This window comes from Salvelinus namaycush, chromosome 16 (assembly GCF_016432855.1).
Source record: "Salvelinus namaycush isolate Seneca chromosome 16, SaNama_1.0, whole genome shotgun sequence".
Lineage (NCBI taxonomy): Eukaryota > Metazoa > Chordata > Actinopteri > Salmoniformes > Salmonidae > Salvelinus > Salvelinus namaycush.
Window position 1 is genome coordinate 15,850,769 of NC_052322.1, and position 20,526 is coordinate 15,871,294.

Genomic DNA, 20,526 nt, shown 5'->3' on the forward strand with positions numbered 1-20,526 from the left:
ATATAGCTTATACTGTAGGTTATTTTTGATTTATGCATTTATGGAATAGAATGTACTGTTATACAGCAAAATGTCAATGATCTAATACGATTCATTCCAATCTTCTTTCTGTTATTGTGCAGATCTTCTGGTTTCTGGGAACATTTCTGGCCTCTATTACCTCATAATGGCAGACAGAGATGACATCGTCCAGAGAAGAATAATAAACTAAAACATTTTTAGCAGAGCAGGGTTAAGGTCCTCTTAACCCTTATTTGTTTCTCTCTCAGATTTCTCTCCGTAGTCTCTGTGCTTTGTGTCCTTGATTGTTTTCTCTCATCATCCACAGTCATCTGGGTCGCTGTTCACAGATGAAGTTGACAAGTCATAACGCCTCTTTTGTTTTATTCTCTCTGTGCTTCGTGTTCTTTAATTCTCCCTCCTCCACCTACTGCTCCTCCTGCTGCTCCTCCTTCTCCTCCTCCTCTTCAGTCATCCTGGCCCCTGGTCTCAGAGGAGCCACAGCTGGGGTAGTCACTCTCCAGCGACATGTTACTTCCCAGCCCACCCATCCTCCTGCGTAACAGGAAGTGTGTCCGTCTTTGCAGTAGCCTCTGCTGCTCCTGCTTCAGTTCCACGTAGGACCGGGAGAACGTATGGAAGATGGAGGTGACTGGGAATGCCATGAGAAGAATCCCGCTCAGGATACTGCTTAGCGCCACCACCTGACCCGGAATGCTCCTCGGAACCATGTCCCCGTAGCCCACTGTTGTCATGGTAATGACAGCCCACCAGTAGGTGGCGGGGATACTGCTGAACTCGTGGGTGGCGGCCATCTCGTTCTCGATGAGGTAGAGCAGCGGGGAGAAGAGAGCAATGGCCACACAGAGGAAGAGGAGGAGCAACCCAAACTCCCGTGTACAGCGCCGCGCCGTCAGCCCCAGAGTCTGCAGGCCCAAGGAGTGGCGGGCCAGCCGCATCACATATAGGATCCTCAGTGCGCGGAGGATCCGGAGCACAAGACCCACCTTGTCCAGGTAACTACTTCCCGAGCCCACCTTCTTCTCCCCCTGGTAGCTGTCCACTACCAGGGTGATGTAGTAGGGCAGGATTGCCACCACGTCTATGAGGTTCAGAGGGCGTCTCAGGAAGGCTAGTTTGTCTCGGTCCTGGATGAAGCGCAGGGTGAACTCTAGGGAGAACCAGCCCACACACACCGTCTCCACTATGAAGATGTTGTAGCACATCTGGGAGCACTTGCCCTAAGAGACACGAGATATTGGTTATCACCTGTATATAAACATCTAGCATATACAGCAGTGTTCTATACACCAAGCCACAAGGTGTATAGGCTTTTGTTCTGAACTCATTCTTGACTTTTTGTTGTTGCAAGAGTAGGTTGACACCAGAGGGAGCTATGGTGCTGCCTAAAATCTAAGGTACGTTATTGAGGTATGCCAAATTCTATTCCTCAAATGTCAAATCGTAGACTGCAGGGCATTGAACACAGACTCCATTCATTACAGCCCAAATATTTTCTGTTCACAGCTTGTTACCAATATTTTTTATGTTCTCTGTTCTCTGCTCAGACGGTTCTGCACAGAGTGAGGTGCTGTGAAAGTACGTGTTGCTTTACTCAGCTACAAAACCTATGTACTGAAACAAAAACAAAAACTAATTTCTGAATTTAGTTAACATGAAATAATGCTCTCCAAGGCCGAAGGTTATGTATTATTTGGAAGGTTGTTTTTTAGAAATTGTTTTTCAATTGTAGATATTCAATTGTTAACCGATTCAAAGCACATACGGTATGATATAAAGTGGCCTTTGAGTTGATTCTATTTCAGAAGAACGCATGCAGTATTATCACGAAACACTCCCACAGAGTAGGAAACGACTTATACCAGTGTATCATTTCCACACAGAGTGTACAATAAGCTTGTTCTCAGACAGAACAGCGTTTAGATCGCAAAATTCTCCTCTTCAATTGATTCAAACAGTCTAACAATATAATCTATCAGGGATGGAATTTTGGAATGCAGTGCTCAGGTATCAGCCTTTGGAGCACCATCTAATGTCCATCACCTCTGGGGTAATGAATTACCTTCTGGGTTAAAAAATATGTTCCATTATGGTTACAACCAGATAACTGAGGCTAAAAATGAATGAATTGCTTTTGCTCCAACTGGAAGTACTCTCCTAGAACTCACAGTGAAACCAGAGAAGTGCAGTGGTGTGTGTGTATGTGTATGTGTATGTGTATGTGTATGTGTATGTGTATGTGTGTGTGTGTGTGTGTGTGTGTGTGTGTGTGTGTGTGTGTGTGTGTGTGTGTGTGTGTGTGTGTGTGTGTGTGTGTGTGTGTGTGTCACTCCAATTTTCTTTTTATCTGGCTACCGAGGCCAAAAAAAGAGGAATTACTGCAGTGATTCAAGTCCGCCATGTTAATGAGAATGTATATTAAATTCGAACAAGACTTTTCCAAATGTTTCAGATGTGTTTTCTTTGCAAATTATAGCCCACGCACGTAATCCATTATTACTTTAACTTGACAAATGCTCTTTGTGCTTTACATTACAGCTCTGATATTCAAAATGTTTTTTTTTACAATTTCAAAATGCAGGTTTTGTTATCAAGTGTCTGGGAAGTGTACAGAGTGTATAACCTGTTGCCCTGTACTGAGGCCTCCTGGTCCTCAAAATTTCCACCTACTTGCTCCTCCTCCTCTCTCATGGCCGGCATGGTACTGATGGACAGGTTGACAGCCGTGATGGTGACAAACAAGACCGACAGACAGGCAAAGATCTTTCCTGGCAAGCCCGAGTGGGGCCTCTCCACCATGTCCCTCAGCTTGTTCATACAATGTCCCATCCGGGTCTCCGTAGCCAGGGCGGTGGAACCCCTACGGTGCCCGCTGTCCGTGTCCATCATCAGCTCCTCCTCCTCGTCCTCCTGGGCAGCCCGCTCCAACTCGTCACACTCATCCACCCTCTGGATGAGGCGGCGACGGCAGCACCACTCCAGGTTCTCTTCAGGGACCCCCCAGTAGTGCAGCTCCTCCCTGAAGGAGAGGGCACACATCTCCCTGAGGGACCGCAGCTTCCCAGCCCGCAGGAAGGTCAGGATGGTGCGGAAGGCACAGGGCGAGCGGTCGAAGAAGAACTCATTTCGAGCGATGTCGTAATCATCGCAGACGCACATGATCTCGTCGAAGCTGCTGCAGAGGCGCAGCTGGCCCAGTCGGGACAGGGGGAAGTCCTCCAAGGTGGTCCAGGGTAGTTGATAACGCAGCCCACCCACGTTGATGATGACGTGGAGTTTATGGGTAGTGAAGAGCGAGGTAGCATTGGTGAGGAGGTGGTCTGAGTCCTCGGGAAGTAATTGGGCCCGTTTGTAGTAGGCCCCCTTGAGGGCCTCCTGCTCTGACAGGGGCGGGGGTTGAGGGAGGAGGAGGGAGGCATCAGAGGCACAGCTCAGAGCGCTGTAGTCGTAGTCCGAGCCATCACCTGCCAGCAGCGTCATCTTTACCTATACAGGAACAACCCCTCTACCTCCATCGCTGGTCACATCCCTGTGGTCGACCTCTCACTGGCACATGCTTACCTTTAGAAGGAGAGGAAAGGACAAACACAAAATTCTATGTATCATTATTTTATAATCTCATATGCAAAGGGTACAGGTACTGGGTAGGCCTACATATACTACAAAGGAACGTTCGTAGATTGTTCTTTGTTGGCTTGCGGGTTCCAGGACCAGGTTGAACTCTTTCCTGATTAAGATATTTGTGTTCTTTGAGGAAAGTTCTTGTTGTTGAAAATATGGTTCTTTGGAACGTCAAAAGATTCCTGGCCTTTTTATTAAGCATTAAAGCCACCAACTGAACATATTAGACATTAAGTATTTAAAAATACTTTTGCTTGAAATTATGTTTTAAAATGTAGGATGTCATACACATCAAACTCCAAGTCCTCCTCCACCCCAACCCCAGCAAAAATATTGGTAAAAGCACTCGAGTTGAAGTCAGACTCTGTCTGAAAAAGACACCGGTGACTCCAGAGTTTTTCCAAACGTTACATCTTTTCATTTAACTGAATTACCGACATAACTTTGGTAGGGTAGCTTGGTAGTTAGCTACAAAATACCGTCTCTGCTTTGACTTTTCTGGCTGGTAGCAAATAAAAATTAGCTGGGAAGATAGCTAGTTGCTCGTCCTATGTCCACACAACTCGGTGGACATTTCTCTTTAGTAACTTTATTAACTGTGCTAACTTGTTTTTAGTAGCATTGGTATTCTTGGCATATTTGTTTAATGACTACCCACAATTATTGTTGATGTCAGTCAGTCATTCACAATATCTTGATTAAGATCGAAGATAATGTTGGTTAATGTAATAATGGTAGCTAGCTAGCTAGTTTTCTATGTACTGTTCATATGGGGGAATGTACTTGCTAACAGAGAGGAAGAGGCAAAGCATCTTTGTTGCTAGTTAGGATTTTTTATTGACTTTATGTATCCTGCAATTTAACTTATAAGTTCATTCAAATAAGTGGTCTGTTCATGTCACAGATGTAGTTGGCCTAAATCCTTTGACTTTTAAATAGGATAACATATTTTACTATGTAATCAGGACAGTCGTGAAGAGGGCACGACAAAGCCTATTCCCCCTCAGGAAACTAAAAAGATTTGGAATGGGTCCTGAGATCCTCAAAAGGTTCTACAGCTGCAACATCGAGAGCATCCTGACTGGTTGCATCACTGCCTGGTACGGCAACTGCTCGGCCTCTGACCGCAAGGCACTACAGAGGGTAGTGCATACGGCCCAGTACATCACTGGGGCTAAGCTGCCTGTCATCCAGGACCTCTACACCAGGCGGTGTCAGAGGAAGGCCCTAAAAATTGTCAAAGACCCCAGCCACCCCAGTCATAGACTGTTCTCTCTACTACCGCATGGCAAGCGGTACCGGAGTGCCAAGTCTAGGACAAAACGGCTTCTCAACAGTTTTTAACCCAAGCCATAAGACTCCTGAACAGGTAATCAAATGGCTACCCGGACCATTTGCGTTGTGTGCCCCCCCCCCCCCCCCCCCCCAACCCCTCTTTTACGCTGCTGCTACTCTCTGTTTAGCATATATGCATAAGCACTTTAACTATACATTCATGTACATACTACCTCAATTGGGCCGGCCAACCAGTGCTCCCGCACATTGGCTAACCGGGCTATCTGCATTGTGTCCCGCCACCCACCACCCGCCAACCCCTCTTTTACGCTTCTGCTACTCTCTGTTCATCATATATGCATAGTCACTTTAACCATATCTACATGTACATACTACCTCAATCAGCCTGACTAACCGGTGTCTGTATGTAGCCTCGCTACTTTTATAGCCTGTCTTTTTACTGTTGTTTTATTTCTTTACTTACCTATTGATCACCTAATACCTTTTTTGCACTATTGGTTAGAGCCTGTAAGTAAGCATTTCACTGTAAGTTCTACACCTGTTGTATTCGGCGCACGTGACAAATAAACTTTGATTTGATTTGATGTGACCATAATGTACAGTTAACACATAACAGATGTGGAATCAACATGTGCGAGGTCATATGAAAAACTAAAAACATTAATAAATCATTGATTCCCTGTCTTTTCTCATTGTGTGTCACTAATAGGCAAAAGCCTCAACAAAATAAACCCTGTTACATGTATTGGTTGATTTTAGATGCTTGAAACGGTTGCTGATTGTGATTGATTTCCTCTGTAATGCACTTAAAAGCTCTGTCTAATGGATAGGCAACATATGATTTCACTGTGATGTTGATGCTCGATGGACAACACCTGAAATGATCTGGGGTCTGGTTGTCTTGTGGATGTAATTGTAGTGGATGTCACACATGCTGTTGGTTCTTTGCAGCCGTAGGGCAACCGTGTATCACGTAGAGGAGTCATGTAACTATGATAAACACTGGGGTGAGATGATAAATGTACTTGGAACGAAAACACTGGCGAGAACTTGGCAAGACTAATTCATAGCCCAAGGTGATATAGTTACATTTACAGTACATGGGAATCAAGATCTTATAGCAAACTTCTATTTCAGGACCACTGCATAATGACACTGCATACACAGTACACACACACAGATACAGACACATAGACCTAGACTCAGCAATATGATATCATCATAAAGAGCAGGGTGACTTCCTGCTTACAAAAATGGATTTCTAATCTGCCAAGACTGCCAATATTGGCTCTTCCCAATATGAACATTTCTGCCACATTGGTTCAACAACATTGGGCAAATGTGGTTGTTCTTGATGTCCCCCTGCTTGTACATCATATGGCTGACCCCTATACCTTTAAGACAGCTAAGCAGAGGCAACCCCAACCCCAGTACCCGTTTCAGTCACAACAAACTGATCATTATCGTCTAATGATGCAACACTAAACCCACACCGTTGGTCCCTGTTACATAAAGATACTGTGCACACATATTTGAACACGTTTACTCATCTAGATGAATTGATATAAACATAGCCAACCATTTCCTGTCAGAAAACATCTGCTATCCATTGCGTAACAGTTGCAGTGTAGTTTTTCCAGTGCTGCTTTGATTTTGTCAGACTATATGGTAGCTATAGCACTTAGGGATGGATTGATTGCATGTGATACTTAACACTTTTTACAATACAATCACCTCTTAGTTATACAGCCTCACTCTCTGCAACTATAAAGAATAGCCTTTTGTAACACTACAATTTCCATCTTGCTGTGTGTGAAATGACTACCAATCCCACAATACAACACACGTTTTAGTTGTAAATAAAAAAAAACATATGACAAAACGTATAAAAATGTATGTATCGCAGTACGTCACGGTCAGTGGGTGGTTATTAGGCGTTTGCACTGTCAGTGCCTCAGGCCAATGATTACTTCTCTGTTTCCCACCTGTCACATTAGAGTGAACCACCCCAAGCGAAGCCAAAGATGATGTAGTACATTGACATTCACCTATTCCTCTCATTTAGCCTGCTTGGTTTCCCATGGGAGCAATCTGTGTTTGGTTTACCACTGGTTGTTTCTAAAGAACAGAGGGCCCCATCTTAAATAGAAGGGGGAAAGTATCTTAATAATACTAATGATAATCCATTTAATATGTATAGTGCTTTTCATTACAGTGTTATCTCAAAGCTCTACATAGGCAAAACTATAAATAATGATAATAAAATACAATATACAGTACATGTGTCACCGTGAGAGACATGGGCATAGATGTGGCTGAAGGATGCCCAGTTCAGCACCATATACAGAGCCAGCCACCTCAGCACAGGAGACAGGTGTGCTCACTTCAGCACCGTGGGCAGCGGCAGTGGCTGCAGCATAATGGACAGCAGCACTGTGGAAAGCTGCACTGCCTTCGGCCCCAGGCCAGCCGAAGACAGCGCCACAGCTTTGCTCACCCAACACACCTGTGCAGGATTACTAATCAGCACACTTGCAAGGCATTCCCTAATCAACTGACTGGCACAAGAGTGCAGGCTGGACCTCACTCAAGTGAAGCAGTTAGGAAGATAGCCAGAGCGTGCCTACTCTCCAATTTTGTGGACGAAAACGCCAGAGACACTTAAAAGCTTAGCAAGTAAAATCTGTAAAACTTAAAGCTAAAGTAAAAGCGTCTGAAACTTGAACTCTTTTGTTGTGTGTTTACTAATTGCCGCTTGTGTAGTTGGGCACACCCCACTCTTCCTGACAATAAACATTCTCCATTTTGAATCAAGGCAGGAAGTGGCAATAATATGTCCTAAAAGGACTTTCCAGATGAGGACTGTAGAAATGTGTTTTAAGGCTGTTTTAAAAGTTCTGATTGATGGAGCATCTCTCAGAAGGCTCGGTCCCCCATAGTACGGAGACGTGTCTTGGGCAATTGAAGCAGTAAGGAGTTGCTGAGAGTGCGAGGTGGCTCATTGATAGAAATGAGGTCACTGATGTAGGTGGGTCTCAATCCATTCAAGGCTTTAAGGCACTAGGAGGATTATTTTAAAGTCAATCGTTTAGTTGACCGGAAGCCAGTGGAATTCAGCAAGGATGGGGTTGTTGATTAATCGCTCTGGATAAGAGGGTCTGATAGATGACTCAAATGGAAATGGAAAATAGATATGTGGATATGTACGAGATGGGGTGAGGCGAAACATTTTGGTCACAACGAACAGCAGCTTGAATCTGCTCAACCACTTGAACAAACTTTACAGGCTACTTTTGTGATGGCCAATGACACTGCAGTTATTCTCAACGGCATTCTGTATCTTGATGGAGTACTCAAAACATATCACCAGTAGTGTGATAAATAGACCATTTTAGTTTCAACAAACGGTGTCCTATCTGCTTATAAAATCCTAAATATCCAGTAAAATGAAATGGCCATTAAATTGGCTCATTTATTGATGCTCCAAGGATATTATACTGATAGATACCAATCTGTAAGAAACATTATTGTGAGACATTATTAAAATCCTCTCCACTTCTTTGCCCAAAGACAGTAAAAACAACATTCCACTCTAAATTGCAGAACAATTATGTCTTCTTCATGCTCCAAAGATAAAATTCTCAAATAAATGATCTTAAATTCCTCTCCTCTTCTTTGCCCAAAGACATGGATGGCAAAGACCGGATAGATAAAACCCTTCAATCGCTCTGGCACCGCTTGTTTTCTCTCTGGGGCCAGTAGTAACAGGTGGTCCTTTGGCCTGTTTCCAGTCACAGGAGCGCCCGTGAAGTAGTTGTGTTTTAGAACTCTACTGTGCCTTTTAACACCTCCTTGAGGGAGAGCTGTATCTCCCAGAAATCTCTGAGGAAGAGATGAAACAACACGGAGCCAAAGAAATGTTTCTCTCTCCACCAGATCGCCTAAGGTCTGGCCCTCTGTCAATGGGCCTCTCCGTGCTGGTGCTATGCCGCGCTATCTATTGCAGCTTTGCCGAAGGGCATGTTCTCTCCAGATTGCTTGTGAGTCACTGGCCTGGGCTGTGATTCTTTCTATCTGCAGAGCTCACGCGTCTCCAACTGTGCTTCGAGAAACTGACACAAACTGTCTTTGAAAAGCACTAGCAGATTATACAGGACACTTCAAGGGTCTGAGAAAGGCTTCATTACTGAAATTTTAGAGTTGTCCGTGGCTTCGAAATGTAACACAAATACAGCAGATTTCCTACAGCGCCTTGAGAATCTGACTCAAACTGCTTTGGAAATGTAGTGAGCAACTCACTTCAAGTGTCTGAGAAAGGCTATAACTGAGATCCTGGAGTCATGTCGTTCACGGCATGGTAATGGACCAAATATAAAGTTGATCAGAGGTGATCCTTATTTGGTGATATTTTCTCAATTCTGGCACACTTTAAATCAACATTAAAGTTTATGTTAGCTTTTAGAGGTCATTGGTTTGGTCATGAGTAAAATATGTTTTGGTTTCAGATAAGTCTGTGTAAAAACAAGTACATTATAGTAATTATACAATGCTTAAATTCATCTTATTGAGTTCTTTTTGATCTATACACTTATATGTTAAGTTTAGATCCAATGTCCACATTTTGCTAATCTCTTATAAATCAAATATTTACAATTCAATACAGAATCAAGGTCTGTGAAATTCAAAACTCAGGTTGAATTTGAATATGCAAATCATATACAGTACCAGTCAAAAGTTTGGACACACCTACTCATTCAAGGGTTTTTCTTTATTTTTACTATTTTCTACATTGTAGAATAATAGTGAAGACATCAAAACTATGAAATAACACATATGGAATTGTGTAGTAACCAACATTAAACAAAGTGTTAAACACAGTATTCTTACATTCCAGGTGAAGCTGGTTGAGAGAATGCCGAGAGTGTGCAAAGCTGTCATCAATGCAAAGGGGGGCTACTTTGAAGAATCTAAAATATATTTTGATTTGTTTAACACTTTGTTTAATGTTGGTTACTACATGATTCCATATGTGTTATTTCATAGTTTTGATGTCTTCACTATTATTATACAATGTAGAAAATGTAAAAATAAAGAAAACCCTTGAATGAGTAGGTGTGTTCAAACTTTTGAGTGGTACTGTATATTTCTTTAGTAATACGGTTCGTTACTTTTTATTCGTTTTGTATTCTCTGTCATTATTTAATAATCCTGTCTATGTGGTGTGAGTAGAGTGGTAAATATCTTTCACCTTCTACTACAGACGTGTCTTACTTTGCCAAAATTGATCAAAACAAGTCTGTCTGGAGGACTGGGTCCCTATTTTTCTAATGGCTTGTGTGCTCTCCTCTCCTGGGAGGACTAACCTCCTCATCAACCCGTAACAGTGTCTACGTACTGTAGACCTAAAACCATTTGTTTTTGACCCCGATCTCAAATGTGTGGTGCAAGTAGGCTATTCAAGATGACAACAGTATACAGCCTGAACTGGAGTCTTACATTCTCCTCTAATGACCATTCAGACCACATAATGACCATCTGAACAACATTGTTTTCCTTTAGAAACCCATCTAACTTAATGAACTCGAAGTGCGTAGTGTTGAAATGGACTTCTGACCACAGAAATACTGAGCCAATACTCTGTCTCTGTCTCTCTTGCTCGCTCTCTCCCTCTCTGTTTTCAAATCTATTTTTTATGCAGGCAAGATTCAATGCCTGGAGCAAACCTTACATCGTAAGACCTATGCTAACAGAAACTCCGGCAGGAATTGCGGAATAGAAAAAAAGGCCCTTTTCTGATGTAAGTGGGTGGATTTAATAAATACTGACTACATTTGAACAAGAAATATCTCAAGGGATGTAATTGCCATGCTAGCCCTCACCATGGTCCACAATATCCAAATGTGATTTACTTTAATCCACACCATACTTTAATACTTTTACTTTATATCTTTCATATAACCAACAGTTGGTTTCATACAGTATATCGTATATTTTACATACTGTACTTCAGATTTGCATACTTGGATTATGAAATGATAATGAAAACCATCTTAATCTTTCCTGTTGCTCTTACTTTAAAAGAAAATCCTTTATGCCATTTTTCTAATTTATGTGTGTAGTGGGGAACCTTTCAACGCCAACCTATGGAGATGTCCTTTCTTGCAGTTGTCTTTCCTTCGGTAGATTCTTTCCACACTCAGCAAATGTCAGGCCGCTAATGGGAATTACTTTGACCATTTTCTCCATTAATCTTAGTGTTCCGTCCTTGTCCTTCTTCGTGCCCTCAGGACTACCCAGACAGAAGCTGAGAAGACACTGCCAATTCCTCCTTTTCTGCCTGGCTGCTCCATATTATGCCTCAGCTTTGCACACATATTATCACTCCTCCTCATCCCCTCAACGCCGCCACACCGTGACTGACAATAATTAGGGTAGCACCCAAACGCTCACCCTCAACCCTACACCTTCCACCTTAACGTAACCTCCATATTCTTCTTTCTGAAGTGTCTTGACTCTCTACGGCACTGGTTTGGAATAGAGAGTAGTTTTTCCCTGTCATATTTAAGTGATCATTAGGCTACAGAACTGGAAACATAATTGGCCAGTGGACAACACTTGGGGAATTCTGCGCACAATCTACTGTATCTTTCTGCCCAAGGAACTTAGATTTTCTTGTAAATTGTAGAGAGTACCTCTCAATCTTCATAATTTAGATTAATTATGCCCGTAAAAGGACATTTGTAAAGCAAAATGTAGTTTCTATCTAGCTTTATGAGCTAAGTATTCTTATCTTGTTCTCATGGGTTTGGTTCTTATGCATATGGTTTCTTTCTTGTCCATCCACATTTTCTGTGGTCTCTTTGTTTGATATCACACTCTCTGAGTTGGAAAGTAAACTCACAGATGGAACAGAACACAACTTTAGATTGCGTAATGATTATGCAAGATCTCAGCTGTGAGACTGTGTGCATTACATTACCACACATTAGTATCCTGTTATAGTACTGTCCATACCTGTCTCGGACGGTGCAGGGTATGCACGTTTAATTAAGGTTCAATTGACCCTAATCCTGCTCTTCACTGATACAAGAGTCCCAGTAGGGATGTGCACAGGCAGAAGGTCTGATGTCTGATGTTCATGAAGAGAGCTGCCTGTCCTGTCTGTCCTGTCACTGCAGGGACAGAGTTTTAGAAGGGATTGCTCTGAGTGGCTACTAGACCAAACCAGACCCCACTACAGGCCTCCTTTGGATGGTCTGGCAGGGAGGACATTGAACGACAGATAAAAGAGAGATGGAGGGATGAGAGATGGATCGTTTTGGACTAAAAATGAGAAAAAACAACATCCAGTCTTTCTGGAAACCATTATTAGATTTGTGTCAGCCTGAACAGAGAGGAGAAACTACTTTAGTTGATGGGATGGATTAACAGATCTGGGCTCTAGGAAATTACAACAGGGGACAAAGTTGGTTTGTGTGGAGTTGAGTGAAGGCTAGTATTTTCTGCAGTGGTAGCAAATGGAATGGTAGTGACTCAAAGGGAAAAGTTGTTTCGTGTGGTGTTGAGTGAAGACTGGTACTTTCACCAGTGGTACTGGTAGCCAATGGGATAGATTTGATAGAATGGTTAGTGACTCAAAAAGATGGACAGTAGGTTCCTCTGTAAATTATAATCTGCTGTCAGTAAGGATTTGTACTGTAACATGTTATTGTAGAAAAGGAGATAGTAAATGTCTAATGCTGTTTAAATGCACATCATTTTTATTGTAAGCTTCTGTCTGCTTACTGTTCAGCCAGTGTTGGTTTGCCCAAATTACTCAGACCCAAAATATATAAATCATTCTAGACGGGAGATTTGTACTGTACATCAATTGCTATTGAATATTTAATGCTGGAACTAGCCAACGTTTTAAGGCACTCAACTCAAGTTATGTGAAAATGGGGGAAGAGTGAAGTGTTTTGCTCTCCAATCACACACCACCTATCCCAGCCTAACTTGTGTCGACAGTTAGCCCTGACCAGAGAGCAGAAAGGGCTCTGTAGACTATTTTCCTCAGGTGCATTGAGAATGTAAGTTTTTTAATGCCGTTAAAATGGCGACTCTGCAGTCTGATCTAATGACATGTAAGGACATGTCGCTCAGGTCCTTACATGTAAATACAAGAAAGTCATTAGTTCATCTCATTAAAATCGGAATGACCTTGCAGAGTGGGTGAAATAGATCTATAGATTACACAACATACATCATAAAGGGGTCTAAAGAAAGAACTTGCATTCTGTGCACGATTACATTTGAGGAAAATCATGGTCAGATTATTGGTAGTATCACAATTGATTAATGACCCTCTTACATATGTGATCTAACAACAGTAGCGCTAGTAAATCAACACAGCTCATATTGCTTCCCTTCTTATGTCTGGTATTGCTCATAATTTGCCATTAATCAATTTCCAGTAGTGGCTTTCAGAGATGTAATCAAGGTTTTGAGCATTGCTTCCTTCATGTTGCCGGTTGCAACTAAATATAGAATATCTGTGTAGGGGTTTACAGTGTAGAGCAGAAACATGTTAGGTACTGTATGTAGAGTGTGAAAATGCCAAAAGCAGCCAAAAGTCTCTTAGCTCCTTATGCATAGACTCGACATTCATGTAGTCAGACTGATATAGCTATCAATGTCTGTCTAACTTGTGTCTCCAAGCCCTGAATAGATTAGTGTAGCGGGTCTCTACACTTACAACCAAATATGGGGAACTGTGGGCAAGGAGTATGATAAAACATTGTTATGCATTTTGACTCCAGAAACGTATATTATGTTGAGTAACCTATCTGTCAGTCAATACTATTCACGCTCTAATGTGTAATACGTCTGTCAGACTGTGAAATTACTAGGTACCAATCATGCTGGAACCATTGTGTCTTGTGAAGCATAAATTCAGCTTAAATTCTGTCTTTTTGGCCATTTTGAATGGCATTTTCTGTATGTTGCTCGGATGCTACAGCTACGGAATTTCAACAAAATCTGGCAAATATATATATTTTTTAAGTGACTTACCATATACCATATGTAATATATTGGCCACTCTATTACCATGTAGTGATCTACGGTATGCTAATCATAGTCATCTGTCAGAGACATGGAGATGGAGTGATAACATTAGAATAAATGAACAGATGGAACCATTGGATACAATCAGAGTGCACAGTAGCTCAAATGTTTATGGCCCTGGAAGAATAGTATATAATTCATATTTAATTCAAAACCTGAGGGGAAATGTAAACTTGCAGTACATACGTAGCTACTGTACATGTGAAAATATCAATGTGTGCAAGAGTATCATTATAAAAACGTAACAATTCTGTCATCTGAATGTGATGCATGGTTGACTCATTTTTCCAACTAACTGTTGGTGAACATAACAACATGCTCGTTAGATAAACATGATCATAATCATGGCAACTGTGGGGGTGATTAGTACATTAACAATTCTAATATTACATCACTCAATGGTTTATCATGTGTTACACTGAAAATTACAACAAATTACAGTCCCTAAAATGTTGATAGGGTGGTCAGCATCAACAGATACACACTTACCACGTCTTGGTGGATACTGATAGCACTTAGTTGATACCGCCATGCATTTACTGTTACATGAGCTGTCAAAAGGGATTGATATACTGTACAGTATGAGTATTAACATCCCCTGAGATGAGGTAAATAAGAACAAATATGATGAAATACTCACTGTGGTTGCGTATCATTTCTTCCCACAGCTGTGAGTTTCAGTTTATACAAAGTGATCAGAAATGCAAGAAAACCTGAAGTCCTAACTGTTGCTGTCGCTTCTGCATCGAACACCAACTCTGCTCTCTCTGCGCACAGGCACAAGGCTTATAGAGTACTAGCAGGCTATTTGATGATCATGAGCAACAGGCTATAGGCTCCCCCTTCCTCTCTACATCAACAGCTAGTCTCGCAGCTCTGACATCACAGGTGGGATGTGCCATTCTGCCATTATTCTGAGAGCTTTTCACAGAAATCCACAGCAACCAGCATCTAGCTGGTGAGCATAGCGGAGGGTTCCACCTTTGAAACAGGAATAATCCCTCTTATTTGACCGTAGACTCATGTGGACGGTTTATATTAATACAGCTTGGGGTGGCAGGTAGCCTAGTGGTGAGAGCGTTGGACTAGCAACCGCAAGGTTGCAAGATTGAATCCCTGAGCTGACAAGATAGAAATCTTTTGTTCTGCCCCTGAATAAGGCAGTTAACCCACTGTTCCTAGGCTGTCATTGAAAATAAGAATTTGTTCTTAACTGACTTGCCTAGTTATATAAAGATTTAAATATATATATATATATATATATATTTGTCCCCTGAAGTTACCCTCCTGAGGTTCACATAGTGTGGTTCCTCATCTCGCTTGTGTACTCCGACAGCCGTCACTGTGTCCAGAATTAGTGGTTGGTGTAGGTACAGTCTACCATTATCAACAGTACAAAAAAAGTGTTATTTTTTCACTGTCAGATACCCTCTTCCTCCATCCTATTCTTTATGTCCATTTCAAAATGGTATAAATATATTCACTCAAAATGTTACAGATATAGCCTACTATCTTAATTTGACCAGTTTCTCAGCAGGAAAATAATCCTGCAGCAACAGGAAATGTGAATTATTATGTGGATTATAATTGTTCAAATTGCTCAAACCCTAATTGCTCAAACCATACACCCCAACCTGAGCACTCCGTTCTGGCGCCTCTGGTCTCTTGGCCCTCCCACCCAGCTCCTGCTCAGCCCAGTCCAAGCTCTTCTCTGTCCTTGCCAATGGTGGAACCATCTTCCCCCTGAAGCTAGGACAGCAGAGTCCCTGCCCATCTTCAAAAAGCACCTGAAACCCTACCTCTTCAAAGAGTATCTTAAATAATACCCCTCCTCACCTCAACCGACCGCCCCCAACACAATTGCACTTGGACCCCCCCAACCCCCCCCCCCCCCCCCCCCCCCTTTAGCTCTGACTTGCCGATAGCTCCTTTATTGAGGAAAAGTGTACCTACTATGCCTGTGATGTAGTTGTCCCACCTAACTATTTTAAGATGAATGCACTAACTGTAAGCCGCTGGTGTGCTGGAAAATTCTCTGCGACAACAGATCAGATTAAGATAACTTTTTCCACATTTTGTAGTGTTACAGCCTGAATTCAAAATGGATTGAATATATTTTTTTTCTTCCACATCTACACACAATATACCCATAATGACAAAGTGAAAACATGTTTTTTGAAATGTATTGAGAATTAAATAAAGACATATCTAATTTACATGTCTAAGAACAGCCCTTAGCCGTGGTATACTGGCCATACACCACAATCACCTGAAGTGCCATATTTCTATTATAAACTGGTTAGCCAACGTAATTAGAACGGTAAAAATAAATGTTTAGTCATACCCCTGGCATAAGGTCTGATATACCACGGCTTTCAGCCAATCAGCATTAAGGGCTCAAACAATAATGGCCATTTAGAACTTAACATGAATTTGGAACTTAGAGTATTATATAGAGTACCAGTCAAAGGTTTGGACACACCTACTCATTCAATGTTTTTTAGTTTTTTTTACTATTTTCTACATTGTAGAATAATAATGAAGACCTCAAAATTATGAAATAGCACATATGGAATCATGTAGTAACCAAAAAAGTGTTAAACAAATCAAAATATATTTTATACTTTAGAATCTTCAAAGTAGCCACCTTTGCCTTGATGACAGCTTTGCACACAATTGGCATTCTCTCAACCAGCTTCACCTGGAATGCTTTTCCAACAGTCTTGAATGAGTTCGCACATATGTTGAGCACTTGTTGGATGCTTTTCCTTCACTCTGCGGTCCAACTCATCCCAAACTATCTCAACTGGGATGAGGTCAGGTTATTGTGGAGGCCAGGTCTACTGCTGCAGCACTCGATCACTCTCCTTCTTGGTCAAATAGCCCTTACACAATCTGGAGGTGTGTTGGGTCATTGTCCTGTTGAACAACAAAAGATCCCACTAAGCGCAAACTAGATGCATATTGCTGCAGAAGGCTCTGGTAGCCATGCTGGTTAAGTGTGCCTTGAATTCTAAATAAATCACAGACAGTGTCACCAGCAAAGCACCCCCACACCATCACACCTCCTGCTCCATGCTTCATGGTGGGAACCACACATGCGTATATTATCCGTTCACCTGCTATGCGTCTCACAAAGACACGGCGGTTGGAACCAGAAATCTCCAATTTGGACTCATCAGACCAAAGGACAGATTTCCACCAGTCTAATGACCATTGCTCAAGTTTCTTGGCCCAAGCAAGTCTCTTCTTATTATTGGTGTCCTTAAGTAGTGGTTTCTTTGCAGCAATTCGACCATGAAGGCCTGATTCACGCAGTCTCCTCTGAACAGTTGATGTTGAGATGTGTCTGTTACTTGAACTCTGTGAAGCATTTATTTGGGCTGCAATTTCTTAGGCTGGTAACTCTAATGAACTTATCCTCTGCAGCAGAGGTAACTCTGGGTCTTCCTTTCCTGTGGCGGTCCTCATGAGAGCCAGTTTCATCATTGCGCTTGATGGTTTTTGCGACTTGAAGAAACTTTGAAAATTCTTGAAATGTTCCGGGTTGACTGACCGTCATGTCTTAAAGTAATGATGGACTGTCATAATATGGACTTGGTCTTTTACCAAATAGGGCTATCTTCTGTATACCAACCCTACCTTGTCACAACACAACTGATTGGCTCAAACGCTTTAAGAAGGAAAGAAATTCCACACCTGTTAATTGAATTGCATTTCAGGTGATTACCTCATGAAGCTGGTTGAGAGAATGTCAAGAGTGTGCAAAGCTGTCATGAAGGAAAATGGTGGCTACTTTGAAGAATCTCAAATAGAAAATATATTTAGATTTGTTTAACACTTTTTTGGTTACTACATGATTTCACATGCGTTATTTCATAGTTTTGATGTCTTCACTATTATTCTACAATGTGGAAAATAGTCTAAATAAATAAAAACCTTGGAATGAGTAGATGTGTCCAAACTTTTCACTGGTAATGTAGGTAGAGAACATTGAACAGAACAAGACTGTGTCAATAACACAATTTGGACAAAAATGCAGATAGAAACTCATAGTTCCAAATGTTTATACTTTTTTGGGCCTATTCCAATTTATTTTCTCTGCTCTGCTTGGCAGAAGCTTTGGTGTTTGGTTAATTGAATAATTCCAAACAGAACTGAGAAAGTTGCCAATAGCGGTGCGTGGGTAACATCACTGGGGAAGCCCGGGAAAAAAAGCCATATTATAAGCTATGTGTTGTGATAATTGCGTTGTTTGCTCTATAACATGTTAGTTCATATGCCTTGCGACTGTGATATGTAGGCCTAAGGCCAAGACAAAACCGGAGAGCAACCTCTGTCCGGTGAAGTCCACAAAGCATATTGCATGTAACAAGCAGTTACATGACCTACAGCACGGTCAAGCAAGTTAATGTTTCCAACATTTTTGGACTACTCAACAGCTATTGATTTAGAAGCACAGAGAGTTACCGCAAGTTGCAAAGAAAACAGGACCTACCTCCACTATTCCAGGACCATTTCAACTTCAACATTTCAACATCATCAAATCCCCTATGCTTGCAGCGACAACTAAAAGATACCAACAACTATTTAGTCCAATCAACGTAAGATAAATATGATGTGGCTGTCCATGGTTCTGATTTGTGCGTATGTGTGTGTGTGGGTGGGTGTATGTGTGCATTCATGTAAGTAGAAAAAACATAATGACTCACCCTACTCATAGAAATGCCAATGTCATCCTCCTCTCTTTCATGTTGATGAAACGGTCTATGACTCATACTGTACACTCTTTTAGTTTTTGTTGTCCTAGGCTACCTGGCTAACATCCTTTCATGGGTAACGATGAGCCAGCTAGTTAACATTAGCCTACTACATCTAGCTACATATTAACCTCCCATCCTCACAGGCCAGTGGCACGATGTATGAATTTATGGTTGGATCAGAATCACCCTTATAATCATTGGCCAGTACAGACAATTAAAAAGTCCAAATCCCTATCTCCATCTATGGCTAATTTATGAAAGGGACAATTTTAGCGTGCTACTGTAGCTAGCCACCGGAGGACAACGACACAACGAGATGCATTCAAGTTTTTTCTGTCAATGACGTTTTGCTTTTGATATGATGTGATTGGTGCGAAGCCAAATCCAAACTGGCTTCCCTTGACATGTTTCCTTAGTGCGCAAGGCCCATTCACAGTTCAGCACACTCAGTTTAGCTCAACGGTAATTTGATATTATTTTATACTTTTATTATCAAGCGAGGCTAAATGCTCACTGGCTTCCCCTGCATTCAATGCCACGGGCAGAAAAAATGCCATACTCTTTTTGACCAGACGGCATCAGGTAGATACTGTAGGCTACACATACAGAGACAGAGGGGTACTGTTTTGCTCGCTTGGATGCTTTCTCCGGGGACATACATTCAGCCTCTTGCGAACTAAATAAAAATGAGAAAAGTTTTCCTTTTTCCTCGGTACGTTTTTGGGGAAGCCTGGCTTCCCTTGGCATCCATGAATACAGGTCACTGGATGTTGCACGCAACTTAGAAAAAGGGAGATCGTATGTGTTGTAAGCTTTTGAGCATTTTATACAAATGTAATATCTTCATTTGATCACCCTGTTGCAGGAGAACTTTCCTGCAATGCAGGACATTTTATTTATTTGATTGAGGTTTAAAAAGGCTTCTGAAGTTTGTAATTTCCATTTTGAAATGTCAGACTTGATTTCTCCTTACGGAAATCTATCAACCCCTACAAAAATGTCCATTAATTGTAATCCACATAATAATTCACATTTCCTATTGCTGCTGGATTATTTTCCTTCTGTGTACAAACTGGCTCAAATGAAGATCCTACAACTGTACCCAGTAGTGCTGGAAATACATTTTCCACAAAGGGATAATAATAAATAAATTAACACCACTGTCACGTTCCTGACCTGTTTTCTGTTGTTTTGTATGTGTGTGATGGTCAGGGCGTGAGTTTTGGGTGGGCAGTCTATGTTTTCTGTTTCTATGTTGGTTTTGGGTTGCCTGGTATGGCTCTTAATTAGAGGCAGGTGTTTTGCGTTTTCCTCTAATTGAGAGTCATATTAAGGTAGGTTGTTCTCACTGTTTGTTTGTGGGTGATTGTCGCTGTGTCTGTGTTTATTGCACCACACGGTACGTTCTCGTCTCGTTCGTTCCTGTTCATGTGTTCTTCGTTTTCATGTAAGTTCGTAGTTTAGGTCTGTCTAGTTCGTTTTGTTATTTTGTAAATTAGTCAAGTGTATTTCGTGTCTGTCTTCGTCTTGCAATAAAGCATTATGTATTCATCACCCGCTGCGCCTTGGTCTACTAACTCACCGAAAGACGACCGTTACAGAATCACCCACCAAACCCAGATCAAGCAGCGGGTTAACGGACAGCAACGACAGCAGCAGTGGGTTAAGGAGGATTGGACATGGGAAGAGATCCTGGACGGTAAAGGACCCTGGGCAGAGC

General features: G+C 41.7%; 1 protein-coding gene across 1 annotated transcript; it reads right to left on the minus strand.

Annotated features, from left to right (window-relative positions):
- Positions 1–467: 467 nt before the first annotated feature.
- Positions 468–3,501, minus strand: kcng1 (potassium voltage-gated channel, subfamily G, member 1). Its single transcript, XM_039010240.1, has 2 exons — positions 2,692–3,501; positions 468–1,241 (listed from the first exon to the last, which is right to left on the minus strand). Exons 1-2 carry the CDS (start codon positions 3,499–3,501, stop codon positions 468–470), a joined length of 1,584 nt encoding a protein of 527 aa, XP_038866168.1.
- Between the last annotated feature and the right edge of the window lie 17,025 nt (positions 3,502–20,526).